Here is a 26,826-nt window from a genome sequence, read left to right on the forward strand (position 1 = left end):
GACATTCAAGCCATCTTCACGGTGAATCCCACGCAATTGGCTCAAGGATCTCGTGGCGCCTTTTGACATTTAGAATTTTTAAGTTCATTATTTTGGCGTTCCCTGGGAAACTAGTTTAGATGATAATGATGTCATCTGGGGGTTGATTCTGCTGCCAAACAAACTGATACATCAAAATATCCTCTTAAAACTGTGCACATGTTGTAATGAACAGGGGACATTATGGTATGTTTTACACGCCCGCAAGCCCGCACGTGCACATGCACGCACACACATGGTGTGTGTCTTCATATAATGTTCAGTGAAAATGACTACATGTATATTTAAATATATCATTAAGACATGGGCCCGACGTCTTTCTCACTAGAGGCGAGACAATTTAGACTAGCCATATAATTGTAGACTTGAGTTAACTTTTTAAATATATTTTCTCGGGTCTGGGACACAAACAAGTCGTAATTCACATCGTTCATGTTCAGGAAAGACGTATAATTTGGATAATTGCGTGTTTTCTGTGCGGAGACTCACACCGGTGGCTTTTGTATGTATGTAAACAGCGCACAATGTTGGTTTGTCTGTAGGTGCTAATAGAAATACTTGTTTGACCGTAAATAACGCTTACGTAATGCCAGTGTTACGCGTCATGGGCATGCTGTAGACCGGAGTGAGTGAGTGAGTTGAGCTTTATGCCGCTTTTAGCAATATTCCAGCAATATCACCGGCAGGGGACAACAGAAATGGGCTTCACACATTGTACCCATGTGGAGAATCGAACCCGGGTCTTCGGCGTGACGAGCGAACGCTTTAACCATTAGGCTAGCCCACCAACCCGCTGTAAACCGGAATGGCGAATACTCATGATTTGTCACGGGTCGGTGACGTTACGTCGACAAGACAACCATATCCGGTTGATGCATTCAAACTGTCACACCATCAGAATGTAGACTAACGCTTAGTCTCTGAATATATATAATTTTGATAGTGACAAACAAACCCATTTAAATTGAAATTGAAAAGGAGCCCAAGTGAGATGGGAGATTCAGAACCTGAGGAAATCTAGACTTGCTTCATTTAGGGTTTCAGCATTGCAGACAGGGCTAGACAGGCAGTGGGGTTGAGACCAAATACCGGCAGATCTGTACGCAACCGGCTGAGGGAGCTCAACATTCAGTGTTGACGTAACATGATACGTTTTAGTTGATACGTTTAGGCACGCCTGGATTGTTGCACACAGCTTCCTTGGTTCAGAAGACTGGGACAGTATACACCTTACAGAGGAGACAAGACTGGGACAGTATACACCTTACAGAGGAGACAAGACTGGGACAGTATACAACTTACAGAGGAGACAAGACTGGGACAGTATACACCTTACAGAGGAGACAAGACTGGGACAGTATACACCTTACAGAGGAGACAAGACTGGGACAGTATACACCTTACAGAGGAGACACGTTGTTTCCTCTCTACAGCCCTGATGGTGGTACAAGGGTGTACAGGCGCCCAGAAGAACGTTTGAGAGTCGCTTGCTTATGACATCAGGCTGGGAGTGGAGGTGTAATGATATGGGGTGGCATCACAGTTCATGGGAGGACTCAACGCATAGTTTAAAAAGCAATTCGAACGTCGTGCGCTACTTGGTTGAAATCGCTGGAACTCACGTTCGACCCTTTTGTGAAAATTCAACTATAATGCCGCAGCATAAGGCATGCCCAAATGTTGCAGTGCATTTTGAAAATGGCACAACATTACTGTACTGTATAGGTCAGCTGTTTTCTTAAGACCCCTCGCCCATCGCACATGTGTCATCACAGGACCAGAAGCTGCTGATAACGAGACTGCAGTTGGGCCAATATGGTTGACATTTGGAACATTCACCTCGTTGAGCCGGTCAGCATATATATGTTCACCTGTTTGAGAATATCATAATGTATGTGTTGGAAAAGTTTAGATCACCCCAATGTTGTATTCAATGTGCCCTCGCTACCTCACCTTTATCAAGAGGAACGGTGGTCACCTTCGCTATTGACATCTAATATTCATATAAAGCGCAGTTATCTGTTACTGTTACTTTGTTAAATTAAATCACATCAGCTACACGATTCGTCCTTCTTTGTATTTTATATTTTGTGTTTATTATTCTTCGGAAACAGAAACCGGAGTGATAAACCCTGCCATGTGTTTATTATGTTACTTAATAGGGTTGATTCCACACGTGGGTACAATTAGTGAAGTTACTATCTGGTACCAAGCTGTGATACATCTGGAAGGAATGCTCTTGATACAGGACAGATATAATACCAATCAAAGACAGAGCATACTTTGTCTCTGTTGTCTGATTTACTTTGGTGAGGTGAGGTGAAATTGGGTTTTACGTCGTGCTCGAGAATATTTCGCTCATATGACGACGTGCATGCGTGTGTATGTGTATGTGCGGCTGCTTGTACTAGCCCAGACTGAAGCTGGTTTTATAGTGCTAGCCCACTGAGATACCATGCCGCAGTGAAGCATGAATACCCCACTCCGACACATTATACTGACTCCGAGCCAACCAGTCCTTGTTGTACCCATTAATGCCGAGCGCCAGGCAGGGACCAACAAGTACCATATTTTAACGTCTTTTGGTATGACGCGGTCGGGGATCGTACCCGCGACCTTTGGCTCTCCGGGCGGACGCTCTAACCACTACACCACGGAGGCGGTCTGATTTCCTTTGGGCTAAAAGGAAAAAATGGATCCCAGAGATAACAATGATAACACCAAGTATTCACTTAAATGATGAGAATAGCCTCTTGATGATTCTACTCCCTTTACATTGGTACATATACTATACGGTAAATGTACATTCCATCCCTAGACATGTCAAGTTATCAGACAAGTTTAATATTATAAATGTCAACATTCAGATGACATTTAGTTTCTATATACGGCAGCCTTAGCCGACGCACACGCCTTCTTGATTCAATGTGTTTAATTTGACCTACAGATGACCTACTGACCTATTGGTCTCTTATTGGCCTTTGGTTCTGTGATTTCCCCGAGCTGGACGAGATTAAGTTTCTCTTTCTAAAATGGTTAAAGATTCATGGCATTAATCCAAATGTTTGGAACCCGAACCGGTGACTACTGACGAAAAGGAGCTCCTTTGAACCCGACAATCAGTATAAGAATAATCATTATTGATTGTCTGCCGAAACATATTTATCGAGCGAAATATAGCGTTGAAAATGTTATGAATGGATAATGAAATCGGTGATGGCAAAGGTGTTTTCGAAAAGGGCAATCCTGTCCCACCGTACCGGTAATATAGTTCCAGTTCGAAAATGACATAGTCTGGTTTGCGGCGGTCTGTAAATAATGGAGTCTGGACCAGACAATCCAGTGATCAACAGCATGAGCATCGATCTGCGCAATTAGGATGCGATGGCGTGTGAAAATGAGATAGTAACGTCCATTTGATCATATTGGCATTCCTGACATTTCAAGACAGAAGTTTTCCGTATAAACAAGTTTTCAACGTTAGTTGTTTGCTTTTTTGCTGGTTAAAGTGTCCGCTCGTCACGCTGAAGACTTGGGTTCGATTTCCCACATGGGTACAATGAGTGAAGCCTATTTCTGGTGTCCCCCGCCGTGATATTGCTGGAACATTGCTAAAAGCGGCGTAAAACCATACTCACTCACTCACTCACTCACTTTTAGCAGTATGTCTTCGCCTGTGTTTCGCAATGGTTTAAATGTCAAAGAGTCATGTTTGTATCTTTTCCATTTTTTTCTGTGCCACGTCTTTAAGGATAAGTGTAAGCCCTCTGGGTAGATTCCACTAACGCTGGAGTTACTTCCAATTTTGAGTAACCCATTCACACGTTTACCATAATTATTTTGCCTATACGTCCAATGCGACCTTTTCCGGGACCACAACGGTTATCTGTCGTAGATGTTCTATATTTGAAGATGATGACTTTAACGGTCAGTGCAACATGTCTTATTAGTACTGATTCCGAGCATTTGCATTTTAAGGCACTGGCAGTGAACACGCAAACCAGATTTTCTAAAAGAGCACTTGTTTTCTTTTACAACAAGAACATTCCAATCCTAACACAAACGAACGTACTTTCTAACAGAAACATCGATACTTGTCGATCTCAGCGAACCTGACGGTACATCTAAGCCTGACTGGCTAAACAGGCCCGGAGTTTATTATCCCTATGATTCCTGGATAACCATTCATTAAGACCTATTCTATCACTGTTGGAGGCAAGATCAAAGGCAGCGCCCGTCATCTAACACATAACAGATGATGCCTGGTCGCAGTCTGTTACTTAAGTAGGAAAGAAGAAAGGTAACATTCAGAGTCGGCAACGGCAAGTGACAACAGCAAGATGGAAGCTATTGTTGCTGGGCGACTGAGAGGGCCAGCAGCAAGGTGGCTACTAGTACTAGTTGGGAGGAATAGCTGAAATGTTCTGAGCCAAATTAGGAGGGTTGTTTAGTACACCCTTAACAGTTTGTACAGTGGGTTCCATGCTTCGTGCTTGAACCAAATACACAACTTGGCAGCATATTTCTGCAGTCGTCAAAGTGACGATGTATTCTCTGTTGATAAGAAATGACAAAACAATCTTCGGCTCTGTCATCTTATATCTCAAACTGAATCTCAGTGCCATCCACGCGGTCATGGAGTCAAGTCCAGGCTATGATACTCCTTCTTGTGCCACTGCTGAGAGGGAGGCAGTGGACTTACAGAGGGGGAGGGAGCCTCGAAGGTGATGCAAGATCAGGAAGACCTTCAAATGCAACCACGATGGACAATGTTGATCAAGTATAATTATAGACGATCGACGGCTCACTACACATCTCTGAGGCGTGTACAATACGTATTTCACGTCAGAATGTGTGAAGAAGACACAGCATATTTTTCTGAGCTGTTTGTAAAAATGGGCCATCCAAGGTTTCACCACTATCAGCCAGAAACCCAACAACTGCCAAAGCAATGGAAACGTATAACGTCTCCTCCAAGATAGGAAAGTCTGTTTCATCATGTGATGGCGTCGGTTTTCTGTGGATCAAAAGGAATCCTACGGGTAGACTACGTCTGGAACAATCAGACTATTAATGGTTAATATTACATTAATTTGTTTAGGCGGATGCGTGGGAACATCAGGGCAAAACCTAAACGTGTATTGTAGCGCCATATTTAAGTTCACTATCACCATGCCTTAATGTTTGTGTAAAGTTAAGTTTTCTGAGAACATGGCGCAACTATGTTTATCTGTTCTTAAACCGAGAGAAGGATTCACTGTTTTTTATTGACGGTTTAAGCATTTTATCATTATTATTACCTGGACTCCGGCAACAGTTCCAACGGTCATCATTTGGATGAACTTTCTTTCAGAGGTAGTTTTTAATTTGTTTTCTATGTGATAACACAATCATTCATAATAGCGGACAAGTCAAGTTTTTCGTTCATAATAAATTATAATTTCGTAAATATTCGATCAGTTTATCCACATTTCCAATTTCCCCACAATCTGAAAACCAAGGCAAGTATCTTAAACAGATTAGAGCTGTTTTCCTAAACTAGTGAAATAATCTCCTTTACGTCTTGATCACATCACATGGATTTAACTGTCTCTTAAAAGTGCGTTTCTTTCTATATTTGTATTTAATGGTCTGCATACTCGGAAAGGTCTTACACGCGAGGCTCTTCAAGACTCGGAACCAGTTCTAAATGACAGCTGAAAATTAGAAAAAAAAGTTTGGAAAGAGCCCTATCAGTATGAAGTGTATAATTTTGAATATATTATTGGCTCTATGTAACGTACTTAAAGTTCACGTCCACGGACATGACTCTTCAAAGGACAACTACTGACATCAATTAACTCCACCAGTCACAACTGGAAGGCTAATTGGCAGCAGAGTCGACCTTGGTGCAAGTCGAGTAGCTCAAAGCTCTGGCTCCGGATACCTTGGAAGCGCATTAAGGTTACAGTCTGAAAAATGTATTATCATCTACCCAGAAGATACTTTCATCTATGTAGACTTTCGTCTCCATATATGATTGTACGCGTCGAATCTGAGACCCGTATACTGTCTTGTGAAGTTATAATCCTAGTATGTATGTATGTATGTATGTATGTATGTATGTATGTATGTATGTATGTATGTATGTATGTATGTATGTATGTATGTATGTATGTATGTATGTATGTATGTATGTATGTATGTATGTATGTGTATGTATGTATGTATGTATGTATGTATGTGTGTGTGTGTGTGCGTGCGTGCGTGTGTATGTATGTATGTGTGCGCGTGCGTGTGTGTGTGTGTGCGTGCGTGCGTATGTATGTATGTGCACACTTAAATAGATAGATAGATAGATATGTATGTATTATTTTCATAAATGTAATCATTTGCAATTTGGACCCATTTAAATGAAGAGTAACTTTATTGAATGATCTGATAGTACCTCCACAAAGGCACATCAAGGCTGAAAGTCCAACAAATCGGGCGTTATTATATGATCAGAGGTTACATATAACATATTGGGAACTATTGGATGTATAGTACTTGAGGAAAGCTGGTTGCAAAGTCTGTAATTCACGACAAGATGATGCCTTTTCCAAAGTGAGTTTTCATAGGATATACGTAAATTTAGAAGTATCATCTACGTAGAAGTAAAGTATCATCTACGTAGATGTAAGTATTATCTACACAGATGTAAGTATTATCTACGTAGAAGTAAAGTATTATCTACACAGATGTAAGTATTATCTACACAGATGTAAGTATTATCTACACAGATGTAAGTATCATCTACGTAGATGTAAGTATCATCTACACAGATGTAAGTATCATCTACGTAGATGTAAGTATTATCTACACAGATGTAAGTATCATCTACGTAGATGTAAGTATTATCTACACAGATGTAAGTATCATCTACAGATGTAAGTATTATCTACACAGATGTATCATCTACGTAGATGTAAGTATTATCTACACAGATGTAAGTATCATCTACGTAGATGTAAGTATTATCTACACAGATGTAAGTATCATCTACGTAGATGTAAGTATCATCTACACAGATGTAAGTATCATCTACGTAGATGTAAGTATCATCTACGTAGATGTAAGTATTATCTACACAGATGTAAGTATCATCTACGTAGATGTAAGTATCATCTACGTAGAAGTAAAGTATCATCTACGTAGATGTAAGTATCATCTACACAGATGTAAGTATCATCTACGTAGATGTAAGTATTATCTACACAGATGTAAGTATCATCTACGTAGATGTAAAGTATCATCTACGTAGATGTAAGTATCATCTACGTAGATGTAAGTATTATCTACACAGATGTAAGTATCATCTACGTAGATGTAAGTATCATCTACGTAGATGTAAGTATTATCTACGTAGATGTAAGTATCATCTACGTAGATGTAAGTATCATCTACGTAGAAGTAAAGTATCATCTACGTAGAAGTAAAGTATCATCTACGTAGATGTAAGTATCATCTACGTAGAAGTAAAGTATCATCTACGTAGATGTAAGTATTATCTACACAGATGTAAGTATCATCTACGTAGATGTAAGTATCATCTACGTAGAAGTAAAGTATCATCTACGTAGATGTAAGTATTATCTACACAGATGTAAGTATCATCTACGTAGATGTAAGTATCATCTACACAGATGTAAGTATCATCTACGTAGATGTAAGTATCATCTACACAGATGTAAGTATCATCTACGTAGATGTAAGTATCATCTACACAGATGTAAGTATCATCTACGTAGAAGTAAAGTATCATCTACACAGATGTAAGTATCATCTACGTAGATGTAAGTATCATCTACGTAGATGTAAGTATCATCTACGTAGATGTAAGTATCATCTACGTAGATGTAAGTATCATCTACACAGATGTAAGTATCATCTACGTAGAAGTAAAGTATCATCTACACAGATGTAAGTATCATCTACGTAGATGTAAGTATCATCTACGTACAGATGTAAGTATCATCTACGTAGATGTAAGTATCATCTACACAGATGTAAGTATCATCTACGTAGATGTAAAGTATCATCTACGTAGATGTAAGTATCATCTACGTAGATGTAAGTATCATCTACGTAGATGTAAGTATCATCTACGTAGAAGTAAAGTATCATCTACGTAGATGTAAGTATTATCTTCACAGATGTAAGTATCATCTATGTAGAAGTAAAGTATCATCTACGTAGATGTAAGTATTATCTACACAGATGTAAGTATCATCTACGTAAAAGTATCATCTTCGTAGATTAAAATATTATATACGTAGATGATAAAAACAGTTTAGATTGTGACCTAATACTTCTCTTTAGGATACGTAGGCATTGAGTGACGGCCTCCTTCCCATAGCTGTACCAAAGGTTGAAGGCACAGGCACCAAGGGACTTAGTTGCTCTTGTGCCTACTGCAATGTGTAACTTCTAAACAATCAGCAGTTACCTTTAAAGAATTTGAACATAGGTAATGGTAACATAGAGAAAATACTTCTCTTACCATATTTGATGAAATTTATATTGTCGATAATTTCAACAGCAGGAACTGGAAAATTATTCATTTGTAAAGTTGACATATCAATATCATTGTGTAACTTCAAGACCATCAGCGGTTCTTAGTTACCTTTAAAGGCTTTAAATAGGCTACTTCTCTTACCATACTATACCCGTGAAGGTCCGGGTTAGAATATTGGTCTTCAGTAACCCATGCTTGTCGTAAGAGGCGACTAACCTGATCGGGTGGACAAGCTCGCTGACTTGGTTGACACATGTCATCGGTTCCCAATTGCGCTGATCGATGCTCATGCTGTTGATCACTGGATTGTCTGGTCCAGACTCGATTATTTACAGACCGCCGCCATATAGCTGGAATATTGCTGAGTACGGCTTAAAACTAGACTCACTCACTCTTACCATACTTGATAAATTGTCGGTAATTTCAACGGCGGGAACTCGAAAAGCTGACTTGGTTAATCCTTATGATGTCAATCACTTGATTGTCTGGTCCAGACTCGACTAGGTACATAGAGCTATTATAGCTAGAGCAGCTGGAGTTCGTCGTTAGATAACAAAGAGTTCTCGTAGGCACAGAATGGACTAGGAACGTCGTGAGCCGCAGTCATTTATTGTAATCATCCAATCCATTTTAAGTTTACTGTTACAAGTTCTGGGCACCTAGTCTATAGGGAGCACCGCTGAAGTAACGCAGGGTAAAATCTTACAGCATCATAGCTGACTAATGCGACGCTATAGAAACAACGCTATCTGTTAATCTGAATAAAAATAAACATTGACGGTACCAGTCAAGTTGTTCTGAAGGCAAGGTACCAATAGCAACAAGACCAAGACTGGCTAAGTTTTCTTAGATAACATACGGTTAATCATTTTCCCAGTATGAGTTCGAATCCCATTTAGTCCTATAATGAATTTTGGACTGTCAGGACCATACCGGTGCTTGTTACAAATGTATGCGTCCTGTTTTACTCTGCCTCTGTTGAAATATGGACATAATGTGTTCAGCGGCGTTAAAACTCACCCATTAAAATGAAAAATGTGCTTTGCTGGCTTTTTAATGACAGTTTGCTGTTGCCGGTGAGCCGAAATTGAAAGTTGCCGCTATACGTTACGGACTAATTGGGAAATCCATATAGTTCTATCACTGAACCTTATAACTGTCACACCAGTAGGCCTTATTATACCAAACGCATCAAATAAGGTTCTGAATTTATTAGGTATCGATCTGCCGAAGGAAGTCAAGAGATGCTTATTACTTCGTTATACCATCTGTTGCAGAGTGCCTGGTACAATGAGTTTGTTGCCCTTGAAGACCCTGGTAAGAATTGGTCTTCAGCTTCCCGTGCTTGTCGTAAAAGGCGACTAACGGGATCGGGTAGTCAGGCTCGCTGATTTGGTTGGCACATGTGATCGTATCCCAGTTGTGTAGATCGATGGTCATGATGTCCACCACTGGATTGTCTGGTCCAGACTCGATTATTTGCACACCGCCGCCATAAAGCTGAAACATTGCTGAGTGCGGCGTAAAACTATACTCACTCACTCACTCATTTGAGTAGGTGTAAGACTTAACAACACGTTGACAATTTACGACTTAGATTATCTATAAATAATCACAATAGTATTTTTAAAAAAATACCACTGCACTTAAAGCTCGACACACTTTCAATTATCAACTTTCTTTCATACAGATACCAGTAGGCTATGGAATAACCTTTCTCAGGAATGTCAACTTCCCCTTACTTTCGTCTTTCAACTGTAATGTCACCAATACAGTTACACGCTTGTTACTTTTTATATGTGATAGAATAGCAAACATACGTCATGCTCGTTTAAGACAGAGATATAATTCTCTTTATGCTTCCATGGAGACAGTTTGTCGCAAATTGTATAGTACTTGTAAGAAAATCTATGTGGAAAAATCGATTACTTATTTGACTGGCCCTAATGAAATGTCATTAGAACTTCGTGTAGCTCTATATTAATAATGATAATGGATTTGCACAGCGGATAGTTTTCCCATGTTATCAATTAGAAGTCATCTTTCGATCCATATAGTTCCTCGCAGAGATAAAATATATTTTGTCAGTGATATATATATATATATATATACATATACATTGCTGAGTATTAGTATAATAAAATGTGATTATTTCAGAAACTTCTTCTTATATATGTACTACTGTACACTCGGTATTCTCATCACTTTCTTTATACATATATATATATACACACAACAGGTAATACTTAATGGCTGTTGTGGTAATTATGTTCTCCAGCCATATAATTTCAGTATTGTAGAGAATTTATCACAACATTTTATGTATTTTGTTACATTCAGTCCGAGACACATAATGTTTGGATACGTTACTCATACCACACTTAACAGCTTTCTGCATACACGTTATGACGACCAACAGTGATGATACACTTAAATGTATTTCTGACACTGTTGCATTACAACATATAGAACTTTCTTCTCACGCGTAATTGCGTCGAGGCACATTTAGTGTTTTTGTGACGATGGCTGGGTCTGTTACTTTCCGACATAGTGAACCTTCTACTTCAGGTTAGGGCAAGTTACATAGCTGAGACTGTTTTATGTTTTTGACACAGACGTGGGTGTCTTACTCTATCAAACATGGAAATGCAGCACACAACTACAGTATATTTCTGAAAACACAGAACTACTGGTTGCTCGGTATTGTGAGCTGCAGTACGGAGACACTTCCGTATGTTTCTGATACTTACATAGGTCCGCTACATTACAAAACACAGAACTCTCTGGTTACACGTTATAGTGAGCTACGGTACCGAGACACTTCTATATGTTTCTGATACTTGGATAAGACCGCTACATTACAAAACACAGAACTCTCTGGTTGCACGTTATTGTGAGCTACGGTACCGATCACTTCTATATGTTTCTGATACTTACATAGGTCCGCTACATTACAAAACACAGAACTCTCTGGTTACACGTTATTGTGAGCTACGGTACCGAGACACTTCCCTATGTTTCTGATACTTGGATAGGTCCGCTACATTACAAACCACAGAACTCTCTGGTTGCACGTTATAGTGAGCTACAGTACCGAGACACTTCTATATGTTTCTGATACTTGCATAGGTCCGCTACATTACAAAACACAGAACTCTCTGGTTACACGTTATTGTGAGCTACAGTACCGAGACACTTCTATATGTTTCTGATACTTACATAGGTCCGCTACATTACAAAACACAGAACTCTCTGGTTACACGTTATAGTGAGCTACAGTACCGAGACACTTCTATATGTTTCTGATACTGGCATAGGTCCGCTACATTACAAAACACAGAACTCTCTGGTTGCACGTTATAGTGAGCTACAGTACCGAGACACTTCTCTATGTTTCTGATACTTGCATAGGTCCGCTACATTACAAACCACAGAACTCTCTGGTTGCACGTTATAGTGAGCTACAGTACCGCATCACTTCTATATGTTTCTGATACTTGCATAGGTCCGCTACATTACAAACCACAGAACTCTCTGGTTGCACGTTATAGTGAGCTACGGTACCGAGAGCTACGGCACTTCTATATGTTTCTGATACTTGCATAGGTCCGCTACATTACAAACCACAGAACTCTCTGGTTGCACGTTATTGTGAGCTACGGTACCGAGACACTTCTATATGTTTCTGATACTTGCATAGGTCCGCTACATTATAACATATAAAACCTCCTGTTCAGATGATTTTGATGAGCTACAGTACATGTTGACATGTTTCTGACTCTGGTGCTGCTCTGTTCCAGGTGTGCATTGTCCAGAAGAAGGATACAAAGAAGATGTTCGCCATGAAGTATATGAACAAGAACATGTGCGTGAGGAAGGACGCCATCTTGAACGTGTTGCGTGAGGTGGAAATCATGAGGACATTAGACCACCCGTTTCTGGTGAACCTGTGGTTCACCTTCGAGGACGAGGAGGACATGTTCGTGGTGGTGGACCTGCTGTTAGGGGGCGACCTCAGGTACCACATGCAACAGGACGTGGACTTCACCGACACGCACGTCAAACTGTATCTGTGTGAGATAGCTTTAGCACTGGATTACCTCAGGAGTAGGAACATTGTGCACAGGTGAGGTCCCTGGTGTCGTCGTGAATGTGTGAATGAGCGATGTATCGCCACGGGGGGATGAGTGAGAGTGAGAGAGAGGTGAAGTACGGTGAGGTACGATGAGGTCAGGTGTCGGTCACTGGTGTCGTCGTATCGCCGCGGTGTGAATGAGCGATGTATCGCCGGTGGGGAAGGTGAGGTGAGAGGTGAGAGAATATGGTGAAGCCGCTACGGTGAGGAACGGTGAGGTGAAGTCAGGCGAGGTGTCGTTGTGAATGAGCGATGATGAGGCCACGGGGATGGGTGAGACAATGAGGAAAGGTGCGAAGTGAGGTGAGGTCAGGTGAGTTAAGGTACGATGAAGTCATGTGAGGTGAAGTACGATGAGATCAGGTGAGGTGAGGCGAGGTCAGGTGAGTTAAGGTACGATGAGGTCAGGTGACATGGGATCGTATTATCATGTAGGTAGACAATTAGCTGCTGAGAAAATGAGTAAATGAGTGAGAAGAACATGCATTACTTGTTGTTTCAGAACCATGTGTGGCCTCACCATTTGTACCATAATGTCAAGTCAAACCTAACCACCAGTTTCAGTTACAACACTAAGGGCTCTGTACTGATTGTAAGACTTTAAGTTGGACAGAGTGGCATGTGAGCGATATTGATTTGAAGTCACATGTAATACAGAACGTCAGTGCAAAGGAATACCCAGTCTAGGCAATCCCGAGAAACAAATTCCGTTTGGTGTAAAGGGAAAAAAGCTGTGGAAATTATATGATTGCACCACTGAATCAATGATGACAGCTGGTGTTCGCGAAAATCATGAACATGTCCTGCCCTACCATTAGCACCCGGGGGGCGGTGGGGTAGTCTAGTGGTTAAAGTGTTAGCTCGTCACGCCGAAGACCCGGGTTCGAATCCCCACATGGGTACAATGAGTGAAGCCCATTTCTTGTGTCCCCCACCGTGATATTGCTGGAATATTGCTAAAAGCGGCGTAAAACCAAATTCAGTCAGTCAGCCATTAGCACCCGCCATTGAAACATTAGCCTAAAATGGAAGTATTTTTTGTCTGACGCTACACGGCATTACTGCCATGCGGCAGCCTGGCACCAAACCAGAGAGTATGTGTTAGAATTGAAATTTTGTACGTTAAAGGCGATGATCATCTTTTGTACGTTTAAAATCGATTATCTTCTTGTCATATGACAGATACGGTTATACTTTATTACGTCCTGAGAATAACAGCCAATGTTCCCTTTACAAACTACACATTGCTGGTTGCTGAATGGCTGTAACAGGACCTTTCATGGAGGTATTACCTGACTGTTTCAAGATTCTAGTGAATGCTGTAACTGCAGAGAGGCTGTAGGTGTTGAACACCGCCAACTCAGCAGGATTAAATGATGACCTTAACTTCTCATATGACAAAGTGACCTTGATGCGTACATATCACGATTGACCTCTTGAAAAACCCGCACAGAATTGGTCTTCAGCAACGGTGCTTGACGCAAACGGCGACTAACGGGATCGCGAGGTTGGATTCGCTGACTTGGTTGTTGCATGTCATCGTATCCCAGTTGTACAGGTCGATGCTCATGTCAGCCACTGAACTGTTTCATTCAGTCTCGGTTATCAAAAGACCGCCACCATATACCTCGATTACTGAGTGTTGTTTCAGTATCCGAAGATAAGGTCGAGATAAAGGAGTTCCAGTTTTGAGTTCGAGATAAAGATCGTCACCCTGTTCACAAATGATTATCTTTACGCTGTTGCTTTTTGTGAGCCGTAAACGTCACATCCGGCTCTAAGCTGGTTCAACAGGATGTGCCTCCACAAAACAAAGTATAGAAACATGCAACGCAATAAATGGTACTCAGTCTTGCTTGTAAGTTGGATTTACACTTCATTACTATGCAGTTCCAGCAAGATGACTGACAGCCAGAATTGATCTCACATTGTGTTTCGATGTGGAGATTCGAACTGAAAGTTCGATTACCCGCATTAAACACTGGTGTCCCCGTACATCCGCTTCACAGATGTTTAAAAGTAATTATGGGAAACGTTTTCAGGTTTTCCTGACTTGTAAATGTGATTGTGTATTGTTTGAAATGGCAATATCCCAGCAATATCATGGCGGGGACACCCGAAATTGGCTTCACGCACTAAACATATGTGGGGAATCGAACCCGGGTCGTCGGCGTGACGAGTGAACGCTTTAACCACTAACCCAGTGAATGTGCATGATCTTGTATTGTTTTTTAGTTCTTAACTAAGTTGTTGAGTGCTGAATGTTTCTAAACGTGACGGTAATGTAAACGGTCACATCCTTTACGTGTCCTGCTCTTCAGACATGGAAGACATGCTGTTCAGTTCACTCGGAACGCGGGGCAGTGGGATAGCCTAATGGTTAAAGCATCCACGCGTCACACTGAAGACCCGGGTTCGATTCCCCACATGGGTAGAATGTGTGAAGCCTATTTCTGGTGTCCCCAGCCGTGATATTGCTGGAATATTGCTAAAGGCGGCTTAAAACCGTACTCGCTCACTCAATAGGGAGGAAAGTGTGGACAAGATCATCCGTGACCCGTGCAACTACTTGAACATGTTCTTGTCAGGTATGATGCGTGCCTTCTTTTGATCATTATCATCACTTGTCACGCTTGCATCCATTTCTTCATGTTCTGTATTTTGGGGTGAAATCTGGATTGTCTTGACTTGCTGTGCAAGCTGGTAGGATGCAGTCGTACATTCAGCCATGTCCTTCATTCCCTTGTGACTTTGGACTATACCGACGTACAAAAGAAAGTACACACCTGGTGTTTTTGGATTATTTGAAAAGTGTTGGGATTTTGACTGGCAACTTCGCAATTGGGCACGATATCTGTAATGCTTGGGGAACATATTAGGAACGTCTGTGACTTATATATCCCTGTAAAAAACTCTTTTCAAAACATTTACGCTTTTTGGAATGTAATCCAAAAGCACCGGGTGTGTACTTTCTTTTGTACGTCGGTTTATTTGGACTTGTTCTGATGCATTCGACCTTTCAGCCATGTTCTTCAAATCAGATGGCACGCGTGCGTACATCTGGACATGTTCTTCACTTGAGTTGTGACACATGTCACAATTTTGACATGTTTTGTATCCTTTCGCTACCTATCGGCCATTTTCTTAACTACAAGCAAGCAAGGAGCTACTGGAAGTACAGAACTCGTAAGATCTCATTTACCAGTATATTATTTAGCCCTAACAATACGCAACAGAGATTCTTCGTACCTCTACGTGACCTTGGCTGGTAAATTCTATCTATATAACAGAAGCTGCAATTTTCATTATGTCGTAAATGTCTACGATGTCGTTATCTACTGATTCTTTTGCTGAAGGTTAAATACATTTCGAACGGTTGTTGGAACCATATCTAGTGTGTCGTATTGCTTTGCCACAATTTTCGTTTAAATGCTCTGGCACAATTTTTATGCATATCGTATTTGATGGAAAACACGATTTACTGGAGATGAGTCGCAGAATACGCCTTAAACATATGCAGCTATTACCAGCTTCCAAATGCATTTGACTGCAAACCGACACTCTAGTCTTGGCCTTTCAGATGTGTTTTTGTTGATTATCACGTTCGTCTTGTAAAGGGATCCACCATGAAACGGAGATTCCAAGACACCGATGATCATTATTTTTATCCGAGATGTGGTTTTACACAAATGGGACATGAATAGAAATTACCATCTTTTTAATTTCCTTTGTTACCATGGATACACATCATTAGAGTACATGCGTATGCATTTCTCGAATTTAAATATCGCGTAACGTTAAAGAATCATGAAAAGTTGGGGGCTCTCGTATAACTTGCAACATGAACTGCTTCAAGCTCATAGTCCATGCCATCTTTTCTGAACACTGCCTTCGGATACCGACTCACAATGAGGGAATTTAGGTTAAGTCGATGATGAGGTGTTTCTAATCAGCATTCTTCAGGAATGGTACTAATGAAAGCGATTGGGCGAGTGTCTTGCAGATCTGAAGGTGCGATCGGCCATATCGTATAAAAACCAGCAAGCTGTTATCGGCAAGCCAATTTTCGCACACACACACTTCGGCTATGATTAATGCCCATACAAAATAATGTCGTTCTAAGCACTTGGGAAAAAGATCACCGTTTTATTAAAAGCAATCAGCTGGTTAAAACATCAATCTTGATTTTTTGCTGTTAACCAATTGTCTTTGCAATGAGAAAATAAGAATTTCTGTCAAAATTCATGTTCTTTAAACACGATGACAAGCCTCCAGCAGAATGTTAAAGACCGTTTACCCGACGAAGATTGCCAATAAAGACACAACGACATACATGTATAATTTAAAGCATTTCTGAAAGGGAGGGGCATTGTTACGTGCAACTTGAAGAAAAGAAGTGAATTGAAGCCTAAAATGAAACGTCTTGACATGATTTCAGAAGGCTGGTATTACTCCCAAGAGCCGTGCCTACCTGGTTGTGTAATGCCTAACTGGCAGTGGAGGTTTGCGTTCCTGAGGTATTATTGGAACCCGGGTTAGATCCGGGTTAGAATTGGTCTTCGGCAACCCATGCTTCTCGCAAGAGGCGACTAACGGTATCGGGTGGTCAAACTCGATGACTTCGTTAACACATTTCATCGTATCCCAGTTGGCATGCTGTTGATCACTGGATTTTCGGGTTCAAACTCGATGATTTTCAGAGCGCCTCCATACAGCTGGAATATTGCTGAGTGCGACGTTTAACAACAAGGAAGGTCCTAGTAAACGTACACAGGAGAAACAGAAACCAGGGTAGTGATGCGTGGTGTCAAATGAACAATCTATTTCGGTTTCTGCATTTTACAGTGTGTTAATCATGTATGTCTGAAAGGGTCACCATTTGGACTTACACCATTCCTTTCGTGTCCACGGTCCTACCTCCCTGGCAGAGGTAAAGGCGCTGTTCCATACTACCAAGGTGCACTACCCCTCGCTCTGTGATAACGGCATGAGGAGGAGTGTTGAAACAAACAAAACAAACATTCTAGGATCGATGGGGGTTCGAATCCCTGGACGCGTCACACCAATAGACGTTTACCTTGTATAGTTGCAGATGGCCCTTGTGTAGCTGCCGGTGTCGGAGGAGCGGGTCACTCCCCAGACCAAGACACACTCCGAAGGATCATAACACTTCCCTCGGGATCATAACCACCACCACTCACCACTACCCCCGGATCAGAACACTCCTCTCGGGATAATATGACTCCTCTTTTCAGAATGATGACACACACTAACACCCCCCACCCAACCCCACCCCACCCCAGACACATCCAATTCCCCTCACACACCAGGTTTAATGCACTTCCCATATACTTCCTGCATAATGTACTTCCTCCACAATTTCTGCCACCGATATATTCCCTGCCTGTGACAGCCCTGTGTATTATTGAGTTATTGGTATCAGATGTGTAGCTTAGATGAAATATAGAACTATGCAAATGTGTTATCAGGCAGAACATGAGAATACCCACATGCCAGTACAGGCAGAATGCCGTCCCAGATGTAGGTTAGATAGAATATGGAACTATGCAGATTTGTTATCAGTATGGGCAGAATGTCAGACTCACAGATGTGGGTTACATAGAACATGGAACTATGCAGATGTATGTAATTCATGACAGTAGAGATCATGCGGATAACGGTTTGGAAGAATATGGACCATTCAGATATTTCTTTAAGTGGTTTTAAAAAGGAACACTTTGTATGGATAGACAACTTCTTTGTTGAAATACATGCGACGTTTTCCATTTGTGGCTCTTCATTCAGATGTTGGTTTGGTAGATTATGGATTACTCGCATGTCGGTTTAGGCAGGTTGTGGACGAATAACTTCTCGGATTAGACAAAATATGGAATATCCAGTTGTCACTTTGTACAGAATGTAGATTACTCTTCTGTCGGTTCAGGCAGTATTTGGAACTATTCAGTTGAAGATGTATGCCAATTATGGACTATTCAAGTGTGGCTTTAGAGTTTAGACAGAATGTGGATTGTACAGTTGTCAATTGTGTCAGAATGTGGACTAATTTGTTGTTGGTTAAAAGGGAATGTTGACCCTTGTGTTATCGCTTTAGATACAATATAGCCTATTCACTGTTCGGTTTATGCAGAATATGCATTTGTCAGGCGTCAGTTTGTTAAGAATGTAGACTTTTAAATTGTCAATATAGAACAGAACAGAACAAGTTCCACGTGCCTGACAGTTTCGACAGAATGTCGAATATTCAGGTGTAGGTTTGGAGAGAATATGAGCTATTCAGTTACCAGTTTATAATGAATTAAACTCTCTGGGTTTCAATTTAGGCAGAATGAAGACTCTTCAGTTGTCGGTTTAAATAATTTAAGATAAAATGTTGACTATTCAGTTGTCCTTTCAGAATGTGGATTTTCAAACGTCAGCTTATACAGAACGTTTATTACTCAAATTTCAGTTGACTATTCAGTTGTGAGTTTAGAGAATGTGGACTATTCAGTTTCCAGGTCAGAGAATTTGGACTTTCGGTTTTCCTTTCAGAATATGGATTTTTCAAATGTCAGCTTTTGCAAATGTTTATTCTGTAGATGCTATTATTTAGACAGAAAGTTGACTATTGAGGTGTTTTGTTCAGAAAGTTGACTATTGAGGTGTTTTGTTCAGAAAGTTGACTATCGAGGTGTTGTGTTCAGAAAGTTGACTATTGAGGTGTTTTGTTCAGAATGTTGACTATTCAGTTGTTTATGTTCAGAATGTTGACTATTTTGTTCAGAATGTTGACTTGTTTTGTTCAGAATCTTGACTATTGAGGTGTTTTGTTCAGAATGTTGACTATTGAGGTGTTTTGTTCAGAATGTTGACTATTCAGTTGTTTTGTTCAGAATGTTGACTATTCTGTTTTGTTCAGAAAGTTGACTATTGAGGTGTTTGAAAGTTTCTATTGAATGTTGACTATTCAGTTGTTTTGTTCAGAATGTTGACTATTCAGTTGTTTTGTTCAGAATGTTGACTATTCAGTTGCTTTGTTCAGAATGTTGACTATTCAGTTGTTTTGTTCAGAATGTTGACTATTCAGTTGTTTTGTTCAGAATGTTGACTATTCAGAATGTTGACTATTCAGTTGTTTTGTTCAGAATGTTGACTATTGACTATTGAGGTTTTGTTCAGAATGTTTGACTATTGAGAAGAATGTTGACTATTCAGTTGTTTTGTTCAGAATGTTGACTATTCAGGTGTTTTGTTCAGAAAGTTGACTATTCAGGTTGTTTTGTTCAGTTCAGAATGTTGTTGACTATTCAGTTGTTTTTGTTCAGAATGTTGACTATTCAGTTGTTTTGTTTTGTATTCAGGTGTTTGTTCAAATGTTGACTATTCAGTTGTTTTGTTCAGAATGTTGACTATTGAGGTGTTTTGTTCATATTGAGGTGTTTTGTTCAGTTGTTTTGTTCAGAAAGTTGACTTCAGAATGTTGACTATTGAGGTGTTTGTTTTGTTCAGAATGTTGACTATTGAGGTGTTTTGTTCAGAATGTTGACTATTCAGGACTGCTTTTTCAGATGTTCAGAATGTTGACTACTATTGAGGTGTTTTGTTCAGAATTGACTTTCAGTTTTTTGTTCAGAATGTTGACTATTCAGTTGTGTTTTGTTCAGAATGTTGACTATTGAGAATGTTTTGTTGTTGACTATTCAGTTGCTTTGTTCAGAATGTTGACTATTCAGATGTTAACTTTTGTTCAGAAAGTTTACTATTCAGGTGTTTTGTTCAGAATGTTGACTATTCAGTTCAGAATGTTGACTATTGTGTTTTCTTCAGAATGTTGACTATTCAGAATGTTGACTTGTTTTGTTCAGAATGTTGACTATTCAGGTGTTTTGTTCAGAATGTTGACTAGAATGTTGACTATTCAGTTCAGAATGTTGACTATTCTTTTCAGAATGTTGTTGTTTTGTTCAGAATGTTGACTATTCAGTTGTTTTGTTCAGAATGTTGACTATTCAATTGTTTTGTTCAGAATGTTGACTATTCAGGTGCTCTGTTCAGAATGTTGACTATTTAGTTCTTTTGTTCAGAATGTTGACTATTTAGTTGTTTTGTTCATTCAATGTTGACTATTCAATTGTTTGTTTTGTTCAGAATGTTGACTATTCAGGTGCTCTGTTCAGAATGTTGACTATTCAGGTGCTTTTGTTCAGAATGTTGACTATTTAGTTGTTTTGTTCAGAATGTTGACTTTCAGTTGTTTTGTTCAGAATGTTGACTATTCAGGTGTTTTGTTCAGAATGTTGACTATTCAGGTGTTTTGTTCATAGCGTTGACTATTCAATTGTTTTATTCAGAATGTTGACTATTGAGGTGTTTTGTTCATTATGTTGACTACTGAGGTGTTTTGTTCAGAATGTTGACTATTCAGTTGACTGTCCATTAAGGCAGAATGTCGGTTTAGCGAGAATGTTAGACCCGATGTAGGTTTTATCAGTGACCGCTGTTGATGAATATACAACATAATCTGGATAAGCGGTCCATCCACATACAACCCACAGTGCTATCACAATCTAACGTTGTAACTCATACCGCTGACACTCTGTGTGTAATCCTGTGATAACCCGACAATCCCGCTAATACTCCACGCACTGATTCGCTGCCACTCTGAATGGAGCCACCACGAGCTTCAATCAGATTACGTGGCTCAATCATCGCAACACAATGCCATACAACCGCTAGGCACTGGTAATGGTAAACACACAGAACACTGGCGATGCTGGCACTGTGTAACAGTTTCCGCCATGCGAGTAGGGAATCGTCACTGTCATGACATGACGTCGTGGAGAGCGTGGGTTACATGTTGTACCTTGCGTGGGAGTTTATTGTGTGGCTGGTCATCGCGTTTCGCGACCACCCTCCTCAAACATCCACGTCGCTGTAGCACCCCAAGGGGGTACTTAGGAACAGGGAACGTGTCTTTATATAATAGTTTACATGAGGACATTACCTTCCCTCACTGTCCACTAGATTGGATTAGTGATTTTGTCTGGCATTGGTAACACTGCTTTCTGATTGGTTGATTACAGACGACAATGTCTTGACCAGGCACTTTATTATCAGGCTTGAAACAAGAGTTAAGTGGTTAAGTGGGGACCAGCACATTGTCTGCGGAATGGAAGACTCATTAATAAGACACAGACGTCATTAACACCTTCATTGCATCAGGAACTAGCTTGAGGCATTTGTTTGGAAGAACTTTTTAGTTAATGGTTGTATAAAACAGGGTTCACCAAACACAATCAAGTTCATATTTGTCCCTCTGAACAAATGTGTGTTTGTGTGTGTGTGTGTGTGTGTGTGTGTGTGTGTGTGTGTGTGTGTGTGTGTGTGTGTACGGATGGATGAATGGACTGATGCATCGAGGGAGGGAGGGAGGTAGATACATACATTTAGATAGATGGATGGATGGATGGATAGATAGATAGATATACGTACTGATATTTCATATTCCCTAAAAAAAGCTGTTTCTTTGGTATCTCGATTCCAAATTTAAATAAGAGGTATCTACTTGTGGGACTTCACCAAATTTCAAAACAGTAGGTTTATCTCCTAAATAAACCAATATTGACTGGATACGTGAAACAAAGAAAATAAATTAAGGTACTGTTCTGAGGGCAGTCTGAATCAAGAAGCAGGTGACCTTGAGACAAAGGATGTTGACCACAACGCCATTACACTCGACATGATTCCAATAACCATCTATCCATTAAGTGCCATCTTTGATTTCCACGTCGTTTCATTGTTGACGCTGCGGAGAATGTGTCTTTCAGCTCATGATCGTGGTCCTTGGTGCAAACATTGTTATTGGCAGAGGCTCCTATTACTGTAAATACACCTGACACTCAATCCCAGAATCAATTACCCGACAGAGAACTATCGCCATACCATGAACACGTCTGTAGTGTCTGTTATCTATTGTAAGAGTTTGTTCAGCGATATAGTAGGTGATTGGTTGCTATTCGTTCATACTGCTAAAACCTGATAACTGATTCACGTGTGTAGAAATAGAAAAATAAATCCCTTGTATAACACTCAGTACTATATTGGGTATGGTGCTGATGTACCTTCATGTATATATTGGGTAACTGTTATCTGTTTCTATGATGCTCCTTCGTCACGACGCAGAGTAGAATAGGTCTTCAGCAACCCATGTGCTTGCCATAAAAAGGCGACTATCTTGTCGTAAGAGGCGACTAACGGGATCGGGTGGTCAGTTTCGCTGACTTGGTTGACTCATGTCATCGGTTCCCAACTGTGCAGATCGATGCTCATGCTGTTGATCACTGGATTGTCTGGTCCAGACTCGATTATTTACAGACCGCCGCCATATAGCTGGAATATTGCTGAGCGCGGCGTAAAACTAAACTCACTCACTCACTCACGACGAAGACCAGGGTTCGATCCCCAACTTGGGTACAATGTGTGAAGCCCATTTCTGGTGTCCCCCACCATCGTATTGCTCTAATATTGCTAAAAGCGGCGTAAAACTCACTCACTCACTATTATGTCCAGTGTTGAAATTCGTATGCGGCTAATGGTGTTCCTGATGCTGCATACAGACATCCGTTCAGTGCCGTATATTAAGTTAATCCATAAATATGAAGCTCATTTTCATCGAGAAGTATCAACATGCCGGGCCAGCTTTCAGTTTGCCTCGATGACATACATATTTCAGGCTAAGATCGGTACGATGACGTGTATTTCATCGAGTGTTAGAACTAGTCAGGTCACTAGATGAAATGATCATGTTATCTTGCCAAGTAGCCGCTTTATAATTTACTTCCAAGGTTAGAACTGTCTGAAATTTGTAAACTGTTTCATTGTTAGTGGTTCTAATAGCTGATTGGTCAATTTAAGCAATGTGACTGCAAACTGACGTAATTTCAGAACATCACATAATAACGCCATTGATTGTTCATGACGCCATCGTTGTACGTTACGTCATCTAAACAAAGGTGAACGTCAGTGCACTGACCAAGCAGGATGCATCTTTTGGTACGTTTCTTCCATGCTATTGTTTTTTAATCTGTGTACTAACCCAGTATAAATGCTTCAGATTGCGATCTGTGGTTCTCGTTAATGAAGGGGCGGTTGGGTAGCCTAATGGTTAAAGCGTTGGCTCGTCACGCCGAAGACCCGGGTTCGAATCCCCACATGGGCACAATGTGTGAAGCCCATTTCTGGTGTCCCCCGCCGTGATGTTGCTGGAATATTGCTTAAAGCGGCGTAAAACCAAACTCAGTCAGTCAGTCAGTCAGTCGTTAATGAATGTTGTAAGTTTCCCCACCAACGATAAAGGATTACTACGCCCAGTCACTCAGGAATGATAGTCCGCGATCTTTCGTAGCTCGGTGGTCATTCTTTAATTACGGCTTTCTTGGATAGCTCCGAGGTACACTGGCAATTTTGAACGTGTTCGCAGCCAGCTGTAGAAGCATTCAAGGAGGTATTAGCAGCGAGGTGTGTTTAGCGTCTACGATACAGGTCAAGCAACGACACAGACTACACATGACGACATGAAGCGCAATCCAGCTTCATATGGACGACATCGAAACCACAACCCGGCTTCACGTGGCGTCTTTAGAAGTCACTATCGCTACAATTGAACTTCAATATGGCAAAATCTTAAGGTTTCCTGATCCAAGTGACGGCATGCGATTCAGTTGACGACGTCTGAACTACAAACCTTGTACCACGTGATATCTGAACTACAAACCGAATTCCCCGGGACATACGGACTATAGCTGAGCACCACGTGACAATTGAACTACAGCTCCACCGCGTGATATTTGAACCACATCCCAGTACCACGTGACACCTGAACTACAAACCGTGCTCCACGCGACATCTAAATTTCAGCCAAGCTCCTCGTATCTGAACGATAGTCGCAGTTCCTTGTGACATCTAAACTTCCAACCAAGCTCCTCGACATATTGACTATAGCCGAGCATCACGTGACAATTGAACTACAGCTCAGCTCCACGTAATATCTGAACTGTAACGGAGCTCCACGTGACATCTAAACTACAAACCAAGTTCCACGTGACATCTGTTCAAACTCATTTCCACATGGTGACACGTTCCCAGTCCCCGAGGCAAAAACAGTCGACTGCAGCGTCCGTGATTCGTTCTTCAGACACTAGATCTGATCAATGCTAAATCTGTTATCCTGGTCAAATTGAGTCTCCTGATCAAATAAAGCACTTAGAAAGAGCTGTCAATACATTTTACACTTCCCTTCTGACCCAGTCGAAATGTTTGCAGTAGGGGAGCCTCTCTGAACTTCACCTCTGACCCTCGACAAGCATGTAATCAGCTGAAGAAAGCCAGGGGCGTTATGGCATCAATCGGCTAGTTGGTCAGTATATGAACCAGTGGAAATCAACTGAACACAATCGTCTTAGTAGGATATGCCTCGGTTCTGTTGCATAGAGGAATCTTAACGCTATTGCTTGTGAACAGCTTTGTAAGACACATTACTCTCCAGAAAGAACTCTGCGCTCATCACAACAACTGTTACTTGCTGTCCCGAGCTACAATCTAAAATCATTTGGCTCAAGAACATTTTCATATGTAGCAGCTTCTTTGTGGAACTCTCTCCCTATCGGGTTAAAATCATCTCCTTCCCTAAGTACATTCAAAACACGACTAAAGACTCTTCTATTTCTCCGCTACAAGTGACTTCCAATCATCCGTACCTGTCAGCTGTATATAGTTTTAACTTGAGCTCAGGAAGCGCTTTGAGCATATCCCTGTGACGTGGAAAGGCGCTATATAAATGGCCTGTTATTATTATTAAGAACTATGCCGTCGTTCTCTCATTCTTTAACATACGTACAGCAAACACTAAGACCACATAGCATTTGAAGCTGATGTTGAGAATACTGAAGTGTTTATTAATCTCGTAGGTAAAGCCTTTGCCCATGGTGCAATTCCCTAACGGGATATCGGATTAGAGGGAGTTTGTTACATGATATTATATAGGGACAAATTCGGGACCAAATATTTATGTCGGTTTACGGGGAATGTCGGATTAGAGGGAGGTCGGTTTAGAGGGAGTCCACTGTAGTTAGTTGTGTTTATACTGAGCCGCAGTTATATGACAGCCGTGTGCAAATAATCGAGTCTAGTACTCAACAGCCGCGGCAAGCATTATGTGGAACAGCTAAAAGCGTGGGTGTCATGCAATCACCCACGTTACCCACCATATACATGTATACAGAAATATTTACCAAACCCTTTCAATTATTATCACAATCGCTGAACTCATTGTACAACCCCGATCATATCCTAAATATATGTTTGTGAATCACAATCAAGTAGTAATTCTTCCATGTGTTTGCAAACCGGTGAATCTATCCTGCCCACCGGTGGCATACGTCAGAAACACTAGCAAAGGCATGTCAAGTGTTAACCTTAACAACATGGGAACACACACATGGTACAGATGAAAATAATTAGTTGCGACACACATACTTTCTGATGTTTGATTGATGTTTCAAATCCGGACATGCTCTACACATGACAAAGGGCGTAGCTACCGTTATAAAAGCCCGGGCTTACACAGGAAGTGTGCTGAAAAACATTTTTTTTCCAATTCGTGCCAAAAATATCTCAAATACTATCTAAATATAAAGCTTTGCAATCTATCGGGCTTACACGAAAAAATCAGCTTGCTACGCGCCTGATGACTACCATAAACTCTTGACTAAGGCCTCGATTGCAGCAACCTTGATCAAACAACTTTCGAGTATGAGTCGTATAGCGTTCTTGAAATTTTCGAATAGAGAGCAGGCTGAAACGTTGTCACTATACTAACACAATGTTAGGATCTGATGAAATATTATTCGACATAGTCTTGTGGAACGTGTATTGCTGTCTTGATTCAGAACATACATCCAATACACTGGCGGACACAATATTGTGTAGGTTCATGTTTCATGGTGCCTAACATGAAACCAAAACTGAAACAAAGATTACATACAGTCTGTTTGCAGTGAAAACGTACCGATGAATGTCACTTTAAACCCAAAAGTAAAACAAATAAAGTGAAATTAAG

The 26,826-nt window shown here is 40.7% G+C and overlaps 1 protein-coding gene across 1 annotated transcript in view; it reads left to right on the forward strand.

The window, feature by feature from the left end:
- LOC124265644 (serine/threonine-protein kinase 32B-like) overlaps positions 1 to 26,826 on the forward strand; it is a 155,398-nt gene that overhangs the window by 116,190 nt on the left and 12,382 nt on the right. The window contains exon 3 of the mRNA XM_046700437.1: positions 12,376 to 12,701. Within this exon, the coding sequence (XP_046556393.1) occupies positions 12,376 to 12,701 (326 nt within the window). The remainder of the gene's footprint in view (positions 1 to 12,375; positions 12,702 to 26,826) is intronic.

Source organism: Haliotis rubra, unplaced genomic scaffold (assembly GCF_003918875.1).
Source record: "Haliotis rubra isolate DU_JTF1 unplaced genomic scaffold, ASM391887v1 Scf99, whole genome shotgun sequence".
NCBI classification, from domain to species: domain Eukaryota; kingdom Metazoa; phylum Mollusca; class Gastropoda; order Lepetellida; family Haliotidae; genus Haliotis; species Haliotis rubra.